The sequence below is a fragment of the Colletotrichum fioriniae genome, assembly GCF_027942845.1.
Source record: "Colletotrichum fioriniae strain IMI 355084 chromosome Unknown scaffold_12, whole genome shotgun sequence".
Lineage (NCBI taxonomy): Eukaryota > Fungi > Ascomycota > Sordariomycetes > Glomerellales > Glomerellaceae > Colletotrichum > Colletotrichum fioriniae.
This window is the reverse complement of record NW_027076848.1, coordinates 745,048-761,047: the sequence shown is the minus strand read 5'-3', so window position 1 is coordinate 761,047 and position 16,000 is coordinate 745,048. Positions and strand designations below refer to the sequence as shown.

Genomic DNA, 16,000 nt, shown 5'->3' with positions numbered 1-16,000 from the left:
GAATCTCTCGATTGCCGGGATTTCTATCCCACGGAGATGTCGATGGATCCTACCTCGAGGCCAAGTCTCCATCAATGAGGCGGCCCTACGGTGGTGGAGTTTGTTTTCCACCAACGGGAGGACGGTCTGCTTTCTAGCCCAATTTAACAAGGGGGTCAATGGTGGTTGCGAATAGAATGCCACGGCCTGGATGGCAGCTGTCTACTGCGACAGTACAGTATTACTCTCATCAAGGCCTAGACTGACAGCTCTCAGAGACGAGGGCTCCCTGTTGACGATGTGAAGTTTGTATTTAAGCTTGATGGCAGCCGGCTAATCGGCAAGAGCTGATCCCTCTCGATCAGTCTTCACTACTGCAGTCACTCATTTCTTACCTTGCCATTGGTCTTTTTGGTCTTTTAACAGCAAACATGGGTCTCTACAAGTTCCTCTTCGCCATCCTCCCGGTCGTCTTAGCCGCGGACCTCTACGTCGCGCCCGCCGGCTCAGATAGCGCTGCCGGCACTCTCGCGGCTCCCCTCAAGTCCATCCAGGTCGCCGTCGACAAGGCCGTTGCTGGCGACACCATCTACCTCCGTGCCGGCACATACTCGCCCACGACTAACATCAAGATCACCAAGAGCGGTACCTCTGCCAAGCCCTACACTCTGACGGCTTACAATGATGAAGCCGTCACCATCGACGGAGAGGCTTTGCCCGGCACCCCCGGCGCTCTTGACTCCTCTCTTGCCAACGCCGATCGTGGTGTTCTTCACATCGAGGGAGCCAACTACTGGAAATTTTACAAGTTGACCATCATCAACGGTCCCTACGGCGTCTACCTCCGCGACGGATCCAACAACTACTTTGAGCGCATCGTCACCCACGACAACTACGAGACGGGCTTCCAGATGCAGGGTACACTTAGCAACAACCAGGTCATCTACCTCGACTCCTACCGTAATCGCGACCCCCGCAAGAACGGCGAGAGCGCCGACGGCTTCGCCTGCAAGGAGGGCTCCGGCACGGGTAACATTCTGAAGGGCGCTCGTCTTTGGGAGAACGTTGATGACGGTTTGGACCTTTGGTAAGTTTGAACCTTTCCACATCCCGCAAACTCTCCTAAACACCCGCTAACAAACACACAACAGGGAGTTCAAGTCCCCCGTCACCATCATGGACACCATCTCATGGGGCAACGGCGTGAACCGCTGGGGCTTCACCGACTTCCAGGGCGACGGCAACGGCTTCAAGCTAGGCGGCGGCGACGCCGCCGACGTCGGCTCGGCGAACCACGTCATCACCAACAGCATCGCCTTCAACAACGTGGCCAAGGGCTTCACCGATAACAAGCAGCCCGGCAACTTCCAGTTCACCCGCAACACGGCCTACAACAACGGCGCCGTCGGGTTCCAGACCATTACGACCAAGTCGACGCTCAAGAGCAACATCGCGGCTGCCAACTCGGCGACCACGGCCAAGTCTGGCCAAACGTCGCTCGTCAGCGGCACCACGAGCAGCGGCAACTCGTGGGACGGCAGCGCTACCTGGTCTGCTTCGAGCTTCAAGAGCGTCGATGTTAGCTTGGTCAAGGGCGCGCGCCAGGCCAACGGCAAGATTGTGGCGAGCAACTTTTTGATTCCTACCTCTGGTGAGGCTATTGGTGCCACCACTACCTGGTCCTAGATTTCGCTTTCACGTCTTGGAACATACTATTTTATCCCGTAAATAATTCATCTGTACATACTTAGACTGCCCATAGAGCGGAGTACATAAACCAACCAGTATATATTCTGTTACCCATAAGACCCCTCTCGCGTTATTCCGCGTGACGGCATTGCCTCAATTGCCATTTCATCTCTTGGGAGCTTCGAGTTTGATGCTATTTAGTCACCGAGACTGAGATAATGACCCAAGATTCTGAACAGTCGGATTGACCTAGGCACGGCAACGTAGCTATCGTGAACGACTTGGAACACCTCCAAGTTGGTGCCGTCTATCTTTGCACTTACTTCCATCCTTTATCGTACTAGCTGTTCAGTAGAAAATTCAATGAGCATCGGAAGCTCGAGGTGACATAAGTTTCTAGGCGTATGCAGCGCCGTCGAGACGTTGAAAAAAGCACAAGCGCAGCGGAACATTTCGACAATGGACTCAAACTCAAAATCAAGACCCGTGCTCCGTTGACAAGGGAAATCCATTGCTCATTTCCCGCGAGCATCAGGTTTAATAACAAGCCACAGGTGTGGCGCCCACTGAGATTTCCATCGTGGCTGGAGGGAGTACATGTGGCGCAGCATGTAGGGAAGGCCCGAGAAAAAAGCTGTCGGCGGCCGGCAAAACCCGCTCCTCCGAAGCGCAGGAAGCTCGGAATTTCTCGTCGGCAATTTCCATGTCGTCGATGGATTTTTCTGGATAGGTTGCGAGCCGTCCTTACGCCCAGCGCCCCCCCCAGCCAAGCTGTACTGAACACGCGCGACATCGCATCTCGGGTCCGTCTAAACCGTGCGATCAGCCATTAAGCATCGATCCACCTCTATCAACAACCTCTCTACCGCCTTTCGCGCAGAGGCTACTAATATAGCAAAAATGGTGAGTTCGCCTCGAGCTTTCCCCTCCAACCCTCCGCGCGCGCGACCCTTCGAACACAAATGCGCCGCAGTAGCTCGCCAATATCCTACCGGCCCCTCGAAGCACAACTCGACTAACCTTCGCAACTCTTAGGCGTACCGCCTCATCACCCAAGTCGTCTTCGTCGGCACCCGCATCGTCGGCCGCTCCTTCGCCGCAGCCTACAAGCAAGCGCAGGCCTCCTCCGAGTATGCCCGCGCGCAAGCCAAGAACGGCAACGCACCCGCCGGCACAAAGGGCGCCGGCTCCGGCGGCTCGGGCATGACGCTCGACGAGGCGTGCAAGATTCTCAACGTCGAGACCCCCGGTAAGAACGGTGCCGACGCCAACACCGGCGAGGTCATGGAGCGCTTCAAGAAGCTGTTCGACGTCAACGATCCCAAGAAGGGCGGCAGCTTTTACCTGCAAAGCAAGGTGCTCCGGGCGAGGGAGAGGTTGGAGAAGGAGATTGGGCCGCTGGTGGAGAAGGAGGAGGTCGAGGCTGAGGTGAAGGAAGGCTTCAAGCCCAAGATCTACAAGGACCGGTGAACTACCACCGCGGAAGAGGCGGCGGCGGCAGAACTGTCGTCACGAAGACGGTGACGCAAACGCGGACGATGAAAGCTTCCTCTGCCGACGAGCGATTTTGGGCCGGGCCAGACCGAATCGATGTACGAATGGACCCCGACGGAGGGATGGGAGGGGGTATGACCACTGAGAGTGCTCGCCAAGAGCTGCTTGAGGGTCAGAAAACTGTATTGGAACAAACTTCACTCGACTCCGCATGGCATGGCGTTTTAGGAGGTGGAATCTCTTTTTTGATTATATTGGCGCGCGCGCTCACGGCACCGCCAGCATTGGCATGGTTAGACGATAAAAAGGGGGCTTTGCGCGAAGAAAATGTGTTAATACTACTGTACTATAAGAGATGATGGAAAGAGAAGGAGAAAGAAGGCGAGGAAATTCGGACCGATGAGAAGAGGTCTTTTGAGAATGCAAACATCATATTGCTACTCGCGCATGAAGCCCAAATGAAATGCGACTTAGGCTTGGTTGAGTGCTCGACTGGTAGCTCAACGTTCCTTGAATGCTGACATTTCCACGACTTTGGGTGAACATGTTACAGCACCATGTTGGTCACCTTGATCCATGGAGTTTCAACCGTCGAATCTTCCTTTTCGATTTACGTTACTTCATCCATTCCGAGCAGCCAACGGACAAGCTTGCCCCCTCCGATACTCGGCCTACCTCAAGCACCTTGCAGCCAACCCCACCAGCCAATATGGAATTTCGAGCCTCAAAATCCTGACCAACAACAAAAGTGAACCGATCGCGATGGTCAGTCCTCGGTCATTGCCCAGAGGCGGATTCGAACCGCCGTCAACACGGATCGCTGTATAGAAGAACCACAACGTATCATCCTAACCAACTAGACGATCTGGGCGAATTGAAGCTTGCATGTGTTTCCCTTGGTGGGGGAGGAAGCTTGGTTGACAGATCCGCCCGGAAACGGGTCTATGGACTCTCAAGTGAGGTGGGAGACGAGATGCGTGAGGGCTTACGCGCGGTGGAGCAAGTGGGTGTCTTTTTGAGGGCTGCATGGAAGTCTCGTGTAAGACTTGAGAGATGGGCAGAACAAAGATGGCGTTAGAAGTTGTTGCTCGGACTGCAATGATTCATTTGAAACGATTATCGTTGTTCCTGATGAGACTTGTCTGCGTTGCTAGGGTTGAATTTGGAAGACCTCTCTTATGACAAGTTTACGCTTGAGCGAACCTGAAGACACTAGAAAGATGAAAACTCCAGACAGGAAGTTGTAGTACTAATCACATACAATGAGTTATACTCATTCGATCCGCCGTGAGGGGTGTCCTCGGCCGCTAGACTCCGTCCGGCCTGCAAATTCCTAGTCGATCATCTGCGCGTCTGGCTGTTAACCATATTCAGAGCCTCAGACAGATCATCCGTTCTGGTCCTCTCCGTGTACTCTATCCCCTTCTCATTCTGTATCTGGACCCCGTCAGCCCCAGAACCACGAGCAGCCCCCCGTCGCTCGATGACCAGCCACCGCGACGCTCCCACAACAGCCCGGACAATATCCACAAAGTTGAGCGCATCCTTCAACGCCCTCCATTGGAATCCCCGAGCAAGAGCGCTTGTCTCGAAGGTAGAACGAGGAGAGCCGTCTTCCCCGTCCCAAACACCGTATGCGTCTTGCCCTCCTGCTCTTGCTCCTCCTGCTTCTGCTCCTCCTCCTCCTCCACACGCGCCTCCATACACATTCTCCGGCTGTTGAGGCCAGACTTCCCAACTTCGCAGAGGGATGATTCGCGTCGCAGAGTTCTGATCTGTCCCCTGTTCATCTTCGTAGTTAGCGTTGTACCCGGTCTTTGTCGATGCCGCTGGGTCTCTGTAGATGGTGTAGGGGTAGGCCCAGAGGTGGAGGATCGATACGGCTGCCATCTAGAAGCAGAGGAGTGTGTTGGGAATCCCGACAGCCCATGACAGGTGTGAAATGTATGCTGTTGGTTTCAACGGGCCGCCGTCGCCTGTGAGAAACTCGAAGATGCCCTGATGTTGCTTCGGCGTCAGCATATATTCGTGATCAACGAGACGGCCAGGAGAGGCTGTTGGAAAACATCTGTTTATGGGGAAAGGCGGTTGCACTCACGGTTTGAACGTAGAACAGAAATGCCACCAGCTTGATGGCGAGGAATTTGAGAAGAGGTAGATGCTGGGCCATTTCTTTCGAGGTTTGATGGTAGAATTGCAGCAGGCACATCATGGCTGTAATGAGGGACAAGATCTCGATAATCATGACCTATTCGTTGTCAGTGTCTCCATTTTACCACGTACAACTCTCGAGAATCCTATCTTCATAAAGGCCTTCCTCACCCAGATTTTGGCATGGCTAGGATCCTTGGATTCCTTGCAATACACGTCCGCCGCTTCCGTGATGCACTTCGTGAGAGCGCCGAAGAACTTGACGGTACAGAACTGGAAAACGCCAAACCAAATGATCTGAAGGAGATTGGTCAGACGTAGGCTTTGTAACAGACCTCTTGCCTATGCGATGCATTCACTCACGTTTAACCATTTCAATCCGTCCTCAGTCCGTCCCTTTTTATTTCTTCCCACATGTTTGACGAAGAACCGTGTGGGATTGAGCCACTTCTTCGGTTCCACCAAGTTGAAAACCCGGCGTAGCGTATTCAGATCGGGATGCAGCAGCTGGCACAGCAAAAGGAAGAAGGAGACGATGACTAGAGACTCGTAAAACTCGTAGACGCTTCCGATGTACACCTGCTTCTTATAGAAGATGATGCTGAGAGTACAAGCAATGGAGTAGACGGGAACCATCAACAAGATCCGGATAATCCTGCGCAACAGCGTCTTTTTGTCAGAATCCACGAACGCTCCATGGTGGCAGGTTGCTAGAGAACGACCTATATGGAACTCACTGTGTCTGTTCTTTGGGTTTCGTGTAATTGCTCGCGTGTCTAAAGATGAGGTATGCCGTAGCACAACAGGCGACTATGGTTGCTCCTGCTGAGAGGGATATCAGAAGACCGTGGACTCGGATGCCGCCACCGAGCTTCTGTTCAACAACTAGAGAGCAAATTTGTCAGACGCGCCTTCAGTCGATTCTATCGTCTGCGTCAACATACTTGAAACATCTAAGGGGTGCTCTTTGCATTTCGCCATTGGATATCAAGGTCAGGTCAAAGCCGCAAGTGTTATTTTCGAGTCGACCCGGAACCGCGATCTCGACCCGCCTTTTCTGTCAGATTACAATAGGGCTGTATCCTCGGCTCCGTAGACCTTTGTGCTCTCTGTACGCTGGCTTCTTCTTTTCTGGCAGTCCTTTTGTCGTTCTTGGCTGTTTCTTTTTTCTTCTTCTTTTTTTTGCTGTGATGACTGCAATAGAGAGGTATAACAGGACAGACTGTTATAGAAACAGAGCCAAGCTTGAGGGAGTAAGAGACTGAAGGGATATAGGACAGATCCTGAAAGACGACAATGATATTAGACAACGTAGAATGGCAACCAGGATATATTTGCTGCGCTTCTGGAACCTAGGCTTTCTTATCAAATACATAGAAACTTAGGTAGCTACTTGAAAGGACCAATTTAATCCAAGCTTTCTGTTTTCTTCTAGCACTGTAGCCAATCATGCATGATCTTATCTCCCCTCAACAAGGCAAACCCCGACGAACCTGCGGATCTCAGATCATAGTGACCAATAGACCTTTTCGAATGTCTGACTGGAGTAGATTGAATAGCCTCCTCCCCTGTTTGACAGCCTTTGCCCAGCCGTACTATCCCCCGACTTACTAGTGCAATTGTGACTTTACACGCAGACGTTGGCTAATTTGGCTTGGAGATCTCTTTTGGAATATTAAGGTTTCGTTACAAAGTCCAGGCGCGAACGCGGTGACCAGGGTCAATCCCCCACTAGGCTGAGCCGTCATAGCCACACTTTACACGTCAACGGGAGACTCGGGAAGACCCGTTCGTATATCTAACGGCATAACCCAGTCTTGCCACGGAGTCATCCGCTTGGTTGATGTCCCCTCGCGCTTGATTATGGAGTACCTGATTCGTCCACTTTTGCCCCATACAATTGTAAAGGCCACGAAAACCGAGTTACAGACACGAGATACGAGCTAGGCGGTTCATCAGTTACAGACTCGACCGCTTCAGAGTTTGGGGTTTGGCAGATCTGCCTCGTTGCGCCTTGGCGGCTTCGACTGCCGGCTTCCCCTGAATAGGCATTTACCTCAACCTTGCGCGATGTGACTGTAGTTACCGTACCCGTAGCTGAGACACGGAATTCGGTCCCTAACGACAGGTCCTGAATGAAGATTATAATGTTGTTACCCGCGTAAAGCGCGAACTATCATTGGCTCTGCTTGCTCTAGCCTGCGCCTGCAGTGGCTGATCTCTATGTTCATCCTACCCCACGATTATGACACCGCCCCATAAATTTTCGTGGTGGATAGTCTGTGGTCCAAAGCATAGCACGATACGGGATTGAGACACTTTAAAGACTCCGAGGCCGTATGGAGCTTGAGCCATTGTTTGTCTAAGCAAGGAAGAGTGCATCAATATCGTGAGCTTCGATGCTGACTGGTCAAGAGGTTCGGCTCCCACCGCTTAGCTAAGGTGGTGAAACATTGGTTGCATTCTAACGAATGGACGTATGCTCTCAATTTGCTACGGTGAGAAAGCGGTAAGAAATCAAGAAAGAGCGAAGAAAGCTGCATAAGGCACACCTGTGAATTGACGAAGGTGAGTGTCCGTGTGTTCATCGGATCGGTTGATATCAGTTCGTCTGAACTCCGTCCCGATGTCAAGACGGACGACAGTTCATCGTGCAAACACATCATTTCGCCCTTCGGCTTTGCAAGCGACTCCCGATATGTGGTTTACCATTCACATTGTAGCGAATGAGAACGGTCTGATTTGTAGTCCTCTGTCTCGTGTGAGATGGGGAAAGCCTTGGATAGGGTTGGAGATCTCGCTTGGAGCTATCCGATGATCCAGTTCATGACTTGGTATGGAATTCAAAGTCGAGATAATTCCCGTCATCCTGATGTCGATCAATTGTGACATTCAGGAAAACGCTCCTCAGAGGCATTCTGCGCAAGTATGTGTTCTCTACATAAGGATGCCATTCCTTGAGGGTTGAAACGGACGATTTTTAACGAAGTAGCTCTATCTACATCTCACCTCGTCCTATCAACGCTCACAACAGAAAAATCACCTCTAACTCCAGTCACGATGGCTTCATCTTCGCCAGTAGCATCCGCTTTCTCCTGGCTAGGCAAAGATAACAGTCCAAACTCAACGATCCAGCCGTATGGCTACATCGCTACCGCTTTCTTGGTCGTCGTCTTTTCCATCTTGCTCACAGTCTCGAAGCACGACGATTTGCCTCTCCTCCAGCCACCACCAAAGTGGTTTCGGCCAACCTTCCTGGCACAGATTGAATTCTTCAAAATCGGAAAGGAACTGATTGCAAAGGGGAGAGCCACGCTGAGCGGCAAACCTTACAAGGTCCTTACAGAAAGTGGAGAAATTCTTGTTCTGCCCACTCGATTCGCCAACGTCATTCGGAATGAGGAGGGATTGAGCTTTGGGGCTATTATCATGCGGGTGAGTTGCCAGGGCCGCGGGACTACCCAATGTGGTTCTGTAATACGTTTGACTTTGAGGAATCTTGGTGTACTGATGACATCTTGGTTCAATTTGTAGGACCTTCATGGCAAGATCCCGGGCTTCCAGCCCTTTGGGTTCGTTGACGACGACAAGAAGATCCTGCAAGTAGTTGCTCGTAAGCAGCTTACCAAGTCGCTCAGTAAGTTCCACGATATTCCAGCTCGGGAAGACACATTTCAATGACTGACTCGAAACTTGTGTCTGGCAGACACCATCACCGAACCACTCTCTCTCGAGACCGCATTCGCAGCAAACCTCGTTCTCGGCGAGTCTCAAGGTAACTACCCTCACCATCTCCTCGTTATGTCATTTTTGGGGAACCAGACTCACGCTTACCACCACCCCTCAGAATGGCATCAACTCCCCCTAAAAGACACAATCCTCGACCTCGTAGCCCGCCTCTCCTCCCGCGTCTTCCTCGGCCCAGAACTCTGCCGCAACGAAGACTGGCTCCGCATCACAAAGGACTACACCGTAATCTCCGTCAACGCAGCCGTCAAGCTCCGCGCCGTGCCCATCCACCTGCGGCCCTTACTCCACTGGTTCTCCGCGGACTGCAGACGTACGCGTGAGTCCCTTGCCGAGGCTCAGCATCTTATTGCACCAGTCATTGAGAAGCGGCGGGCGGAGAAGCGCGCCGCCGCCGCTGCCGGAGGCCAGGCTACCACGGCACCGAACGATGCTATCGAGTGGGCTGAGACTGAGGCGCAAGGAGGGGCGTACGATGCGGCCATCTTCCAGCTCACACTTTCGTTTGTGGCCATTCATACTACTACGGACCTCCTTGCTCAGACGCTCATCTACCTGGCCAAGGAACCAGAGCTCATCGAACCCCTGAGAGCCGAGATCGTAGAGGTCCTGAAAGCCGAGGGATGGAAAAAGAGCGCGCTGTACAACATGAAGCTCCTAGACAGCGCCATCAAGGAGACGCAGAGATTGAAGCCCATAGGAATGCGTAAGTCCAGCCACCCCCCACCCCCCTCCTCTTCTCCCTTTTTCCTTCAATAATCCAAACAACCCACAATCTGACAAAATCCACCCTCCACCAACAGTCCTAATGCGCCGCCTGGCCACCGAAGACGTCATCCTCCCAGACGACAACATCACCATCCGCCGCGGCCAGGCCGTCTCCGTCGACACCTACAGCTCCATCGACCCGGCCATCTACGAACACCCCGAAACCTACGACATCCACCGCTTCCGCCGGATGCGTGAGCAGCCCGGCGGCGCCAATAAAGCGCAGCTCGTGACGACGAGTCCCGAACACCTGGGCTTCGGCCACGGTCTACACGCGTGTCCCGGTCGGTTCTTCGCCTCCAACGAGGTCAAAGTTGCGCTTTGTCACTTGTTGCTCAAGTATGACTGGAAACTGGCGCCGGGGTCGCCTTCGGAGCCTGTTATTACGGGCGCGTCTATGAATGTGAACCCGAAGGCGATGGTTATGGTCAAGAGAAGGGTGGATGAGTTTGATATTGATAATCTTGGGTTTGGGGATTTGGACGCTTGCGATTTGTGAGTCTGGTGGTCTTATTTGCAGTGATTATCTGCGCTTGATCAGTCACTCATTGTCGCTATATCATTTGCATCGCGAATATACCGTACGCCCCCTTGACTTCACCTATCCTTTAGGATGTACCTTGGTTCGAAGAATTAGAGTATAGAGAGCGGGCTCTCGAGATGTATTAATACATCTACTCCTCTTTCAAGAAGGCCTGTGACATGAAGGCCTTGAAAAATGATGCATTCATCTAGTCGACTGGAAGAAGCAATGCTGTATGGCTCGAATCTTTGACGTGATTCATCACACCAGGCAATATCTCGCAAGGTAACCAACCATCCGCAGAGGCACCAGAGCACTGCATGGGGTCGCAAAAAGATTTTACATGACACCGTGACAGAGACAAGAGCGAGACGAAAGTGCAGAGCACGAGCAGGCCACCAGAAGCCGCACCTCAGTCCTCGACATCGCCATTGAGAGCCTTATGGTGGCGCCGTAGACCCCTTCTGCACCCCCACCGGCGGCCTTTATAAAGTGCCTCGTGGAGCTTGAACACTCCGCAAAGTAGCAATGCGCCTCTCTTGAAGAGTTCGTTCCAGTATAAGACAGTGGGAAAACCCTTCGCCAAAATCTTGGGTTCTAGAATGATGAAATGAAACTTGATACTGCATACCTAGAGTTATACGCGCCAGCAACCAGAAAGCGTCAGTTTAACTCTCTGCTCCTCTCTCCAGTATTCTGATCTGAATACTTTCAAAAAGAGCTTTAGCGAAAGAAGCCGGCGGATCTTGGTCTTAATCAACGGTGTTGTTATAGGAGGACCAGGGGAAATGCGCTTAGCAAGTCTGCGTCACAATGAAGCCCGCCTCCATGTCTCGAGGAGTATGGCTTCAGTGCCAGAAACTGTGTGGAGAGAAACATGTAGCATTCCTGCTAGCAGATGACATTATATATCCACTCATTTTATTTTTATTTTTATTTATTTATTCTTACACTTGTAGCTACAGCGTACGTCGGGAAACAGAGGTTCTCGGTTCAGGGTGGCTTGTGAAAGACGGACCTCATATTGCACTTATGTACACAGAGAGAGGGCGAAATGGAGTTCCAATGAAATATGTGCTAAGGAAAGTAAGAGAATCGACTTACAAAGAAGAAAGACATAGACTACACGTCGTGAATGGGGGATGCAATGTGTTTGCTCGGTCTTCCCAAGCTGATATGTTGTCGTTGATGAAGACGCTGTACGTGGGATAATACTGTTCACTAACAAGGAAGAGACACAAGAGTTAGAAAAAGCAGATATTTGACCAAAAGGTATCGGGGGGCAGTGACATCAGCCAGGCAAGCGCAGCTTCTCAAGACTTAAGCACAGGATAGTAATATAGTCAGGACAGACGGAGTAGCACCCGGCCAGCCAAGTGGATCGTCCTCAATATCCCTCGAGCGCTTTTGGCTGGACATCGTATGGAAAGCTGTTCTTTGTATTTGAAATCGAATGTATCGACTAGGAAGGGTGCCAAAGGCAGAGTAGCTCACTGGGTACACCGCATCAAGAGTTCTCTTAGACTGAAAGCCTGATAAATCTAGAAGCTATGGCCACAGACCAGAAACAATCGTTCCTTGTGTTCAAAATGGGAATTGACGAGTCTGGCAGTTACACGTCTACATGGTGCGCAAGACCAGCTTGCAAGCCGCAATGGGGAAAGCCACTTGGTAATGGATAATTGTCAGGGTCAAAGATATACGCACACGACGGAGCGACTGAGATAAGTCGACCCGAAATCGCTATAAAGCATCATGAGCCCAGATGTGCTCCCAGAAGACATCACATAGCTTCTCGTCATCATACATTGCGTGCTTGCTCACGTTCACATTATTGCTCCAACGACACCGAGGTCCAACGGTGTTTTGAACGGCCCGAGAGTGCGCTCGTCGCAATAGAAATAGGCTTATGAATGTTTCGCCCACCCAGATGCTCCCTGCGAAGCCATTACCGGATTCAGCAAAACACTTGCGATGTTTGGGGAAACTGTGTGTGTGTGGCTGACCAACTGACACTTGAGAGTCAATCGACGTTGGCCTACATCGGACCACCAAGAACGCCTCGTCCAACGATCGACAATCCACGCTTAGACTATAAAGTCTGTGTGGTCAATGTGGGAGCCAAGAGATGGTATGACCATGGGAGAAAACCATGGCATAGAATGTTCAGTGTTTGGACGAGACGGAAATGGTCGCTTCCAGATCACGAGATTAGCCTTTTTTAGCCGATTTACGACAAAACGTTTTGGGTGGAGGGGTCGTCGACGTAGATCGCCCCCGCATGTTGCCTCTTTCGGCTGACCGAGTCGGCTCCGACCGAGCAGTTTGCCAAAGAATCCTGTACAGATATCCATCCCGTTCAGCGCTTGAGATCCGAGATTCAGCCGCAGGGTCATTAGTTGTGCCTCGCCGACAGGGATAACATGTCTGCGAGTGTTCTGGAAAACCAGCGTGGTGTACTCCGTAATGCAGGCGTTAGCCACCTTGATAGCAGGCTGGATAGTAATCAAGGACAAGGGAAAAGAGGCCTATTGGAGGGAACTCTATCGGTGTTCTTGGCTGTCAGCATTCGACACAAACAAGTCTGTGGGTGGCTCTTTCGGCGTGCAATTAGTCGTCAGGGGACGGGGCGGTCTGTGATGAGTTCGAGCGATCATTTCTCTCGCTGGGGAGCCAGTCTGAAGTCGGGTGGAAACGCCACGCTGTCGCTCGGATGCCGCCACTGGGGAGCGAATTGACATCGTTCGTTCGGGGATGTGGGGGGGAGCAGCAACGAAGACGAAGAAGAAGATGTGAGGATGAAGCAGCGCTGCATAAGCTTAGAGCCAGGCGTACGTGCTGCATGCTGCACCGAGTGTTGGGTGGTTGAGTTGGCTTTCGCGTTCATGTTTCGTGTCGCGGCACTTGAGGCCGAGCCGATCAGGCTGATGTGGGCATTGATTGCTAAAGGCGAGCGAGGTACGGTAGGCCATGTGCTTGCGTGCGATGCGTGTGGTGCGTCACGGGAAGGCTCGTCGGCCAGGCTCTAGCTGACAGGAGACGGACGGACTTTTTATCAATGTGTAATTAGCGGGTCTTGGCTAGTCTTCACGACGTGAGGTGTCTGGGGTTGAGTTATGCATTTCTCATCAGCCTTGAAAAGTCGGAGGCCAGGTGCCAGGTCAGGTCGCCAGGGTAAGCGGTACGTTCTGTATCCGTAGTGCTGCCTCCTGTCTCTCTCTATCTCTCTCGAGTCTCTTCTGGTTTGCAAAATTAGGGACACATTGAGTTTCTTTGACCGAGGCTTCGGCCGATTGCCGCCGAGACTTGAACGGCAGCTGCACCGTGCCACCGTCAGGTAGGACGGGGGAACGCCCACCAGGTGTGTGACTTGCGGCGGGAGGGCGCGCGGAAGGCGTGGCGGCGAGACACTAATTTAGCAAAGGAAAGTCTCCGACAGGGTGAGCCGCCAGCATGCATTTGTCGTGGAACAGTGACTTGCTGAGCTTGAATTACTCGCAACAATTCTTGCTGACACCTCAATGGCCTGTATCCGTAGTGAGAAGCAATTCGACCTGTCATTAGTGTGTCCCTTGGCCCTCGAGTTTTTGCTTTTTGGTTGCAGTTGTCGAGATTTGCAGTTTGGAAGTGACTCATTGTGAAGACGGGCTTGGGGAAGCGGAAAAGTCCAGGGTTGCACCGGTTGCTTGATCAGCCGGAGGATAAAACAAGTGGGAGATGTCCGTATGAGGCCCGTAGGAGGCCCCGTTGGAGGAAGCAGGCTGAAGGAGGGAACAGGGCCGTGAAATTGAAATGTCGAGAATGATCAGCGTCAACGTTGATGGAGACCCGGAGCTGATTCAATGTCTTCGAAGACCTCCGTTGCGGCGGACGAAGACGGCGGTGGAATACTGGGACCAGGGTGGAAGGGAGGCCGCGGGGGCCGGTCCACATTGAATTGACGAATTTTTCTTGTCTCCAGAAGTCGAATTGGTGCAGTGCCAACAACTTCAGCTTGGTTGCGATCGGAGAGCAAGACTAATCGACAGGAAAGGCTTATGTAAGGGATCAGCGAGAATCCACATGGGAGCGCAGATACTAGTCGTAATTGAATTCGTACGCAATTTGGCACAAGAGGTCCCTGCCAGGCTGTAAGACAGAGTGGGTGGGCGGGATATCCGTACGAATAATACGGGCCCTCGATCCTTTGTCGCAAAAGGACTTTTAGATGTGCGGGCCAGATGCGAAATGGAGATGAATAATAATGGTTCAGATATGCTTGTTTGACTGGCGGGAGGCTAGCGGAGCCCTGGCGGAAGACTTGCGGAAGTATGGCGGGAAGTCCGTTGTGGAAAATCCGGCAAAATGACCGGACACAAAGCGTTTACATAAGGTAGAGAAGGTCTGATAAGATGGAGCGAGGGCGAGAATACAAGTGTAATACAATAATTGAATGCAAAGAACATGAGTTGTTGGCGATGATGGCGATGTGTTGGGATGGCCGTGGTTGGAGTTGGAAACGAGAGGTGCATATTCGGAAAGAGAGACCCTCCCCTCCAGACCTGGACTACTCTATCCCTCTTGTCTCTCTGATTGGCTCGCCTTCCGAGGAGGGAAGCTGATTCAGCAGCACTAATCCAAAACAAGACACTGTAGCCCTTCTTGCCTTTCTTTTTCTCCACCTTTTGCCGGATGACTCGAAATCGATTGCCAGGCCCCACACTTCTGACAAGCGCAGATTTCAGACGTTTTGACTGGCCAATGAGCTGTCCTTGGTCAGGTGGGCAGAAACCAACCAGACTGCGAGAATTCAATGTGGAAGGAACCTGAAAAAAAAAGAAGAAGGACCAAAAAGTCCAAGGAAGGAACCCCGGGATCAGGGAAAGTGGAGCCCCCAATCCCTTTGCCCTGGTATTGCCGCCTTTTTACGCCGGCCGCAGACAACGCAACGTGCAGCACAAATTCGGGCAGGCGCGCTGCTGCTATCTCTCAAGTGGGGCCGCCTTTCCTCGATGTGGTGTCTCCGTTTTCTGCTGTGTGTGTGTGTCTACGGGTGTGTGTGTGTGTTCTCTGTTCGGCATTGCCATCGCAACCCGCAACATTCTTGTGTTGTTTGCTTCCCCTTGTTTCTCTCCACTGCCTGCCTGTTGGTCTGCCGCGTGCTTAGCTGCGCATTTCGCTCTCGGAGTTTTGTAGCGCCAACTTGTGCGACGTGTCTGACCTCTATCATTGACGACCATCGCGCTGGATACCTGCGTTTCAACGCCGCTGGTATCCACTTCAATCCCTTGTTTTTGCCTCTTTTTACGGAGTATCTCATCCTTCTTTTTTTCTTACTGCATCAAGGGTCAGCACACATGCGTCCTGGCCCATGGAGACCTGCTTGGACACCTCCATGACGGGCAGGTACTAGATGATGTTCAATTTGCATCGACATTCAGATGGAAATGTTTGCAAGTCCACGTCAATGTGTTCAACATCTCTCAACGAATTGTATGCCGCTAACGTCTGTGTTGCTCAGTTCTGCCGTTGTTGGTAACCATGCCTCCCACCCTATACTAGCACGACTAGTCTGACCAAAGAGGGTGATCGAGTCCCTCGCCGGGTAGATAGATCGTAGAGTTGCATTACACACATACACACACATACACACATACCGACGAAAAGAAA

At 52.0% G+C, this 16,000-nt stretch overlaps 3 protein-coding genes and 1 non-coding gene across 4 annotated transcripts; 3 read left to right on the top strand and 1 right to left on the bottom strand.

Moving 5' to 3' along the window:
* Positions 1-410: 410 nt before the first annotated feature.
* On the top strand, positions 411-1,665 carry N0V96_009420 (uncharacterized protein; the record flags this gene model as incomplete). The annotated part of the gene is made up of 2 exons (XM_053198703.2): positions 411-1,066; positions 1,131-1,665. The coding sequence occupies 2 exons, from the start codon at positions 411-413 to the stop codon at positions 1,663-1,665; spliced, it is 1,191 nt and encodes a 396-aa protein (XP_053043824.1).
* Positions 1,666-2,568: 903 nt separating this feature from the next.
* Positions 2,569-3,138, top strand: PAM16 (mitochondrial import inner membrane translocase subunit TIM16; the record flags this gene model as incomplete). The annotated part of the gene is made up of 2 exons (XM_053198704.1): positions 2,569-2,571; positions 2,704-3,138. The coding sequence occupies 2 exons, from the start codon at positions 2,569-2,571 to the stop codon at positions 3,136-3,138; spliced, it is 438 nt and encodes a 145-aa protein (XP_053043825.1).
* Positions 3,139-3,943: 805 nt separating this feature from the next.
* On the bottom strand, positions 3,944-4,033 carry N0V96_009418. Its single transcript has one exon. It is a non-coding gene; the product is annotated as a tRNA-His (tRNA).
* Positions 4,034-8,373: 4,340 nt separating this feature from the next.
* N0V96_009417 (uncharacterized protein) lies at positions 8,374-10,327 on the top strand (the record flags this gene model as incomplete). Its single annotated transcript, XM_065758635.1, has 5 exons — positions 8,374-8,748; positions 8,848-8,950; positions 9,020-9,088; positions 9,185-9,766; positions 9,864-10,327. The coding sequence occupies 5 exons, from the start codon at positions 8,374-8,376 to the stop codon at positions 10,325-10,327; spliced, it is 1,593 nt and encodes a 530-aa protein (XP_065612700.1).
* Between the last annotated feature and the right edge of the window lie 5,673 nt (positions 10,328-16,000).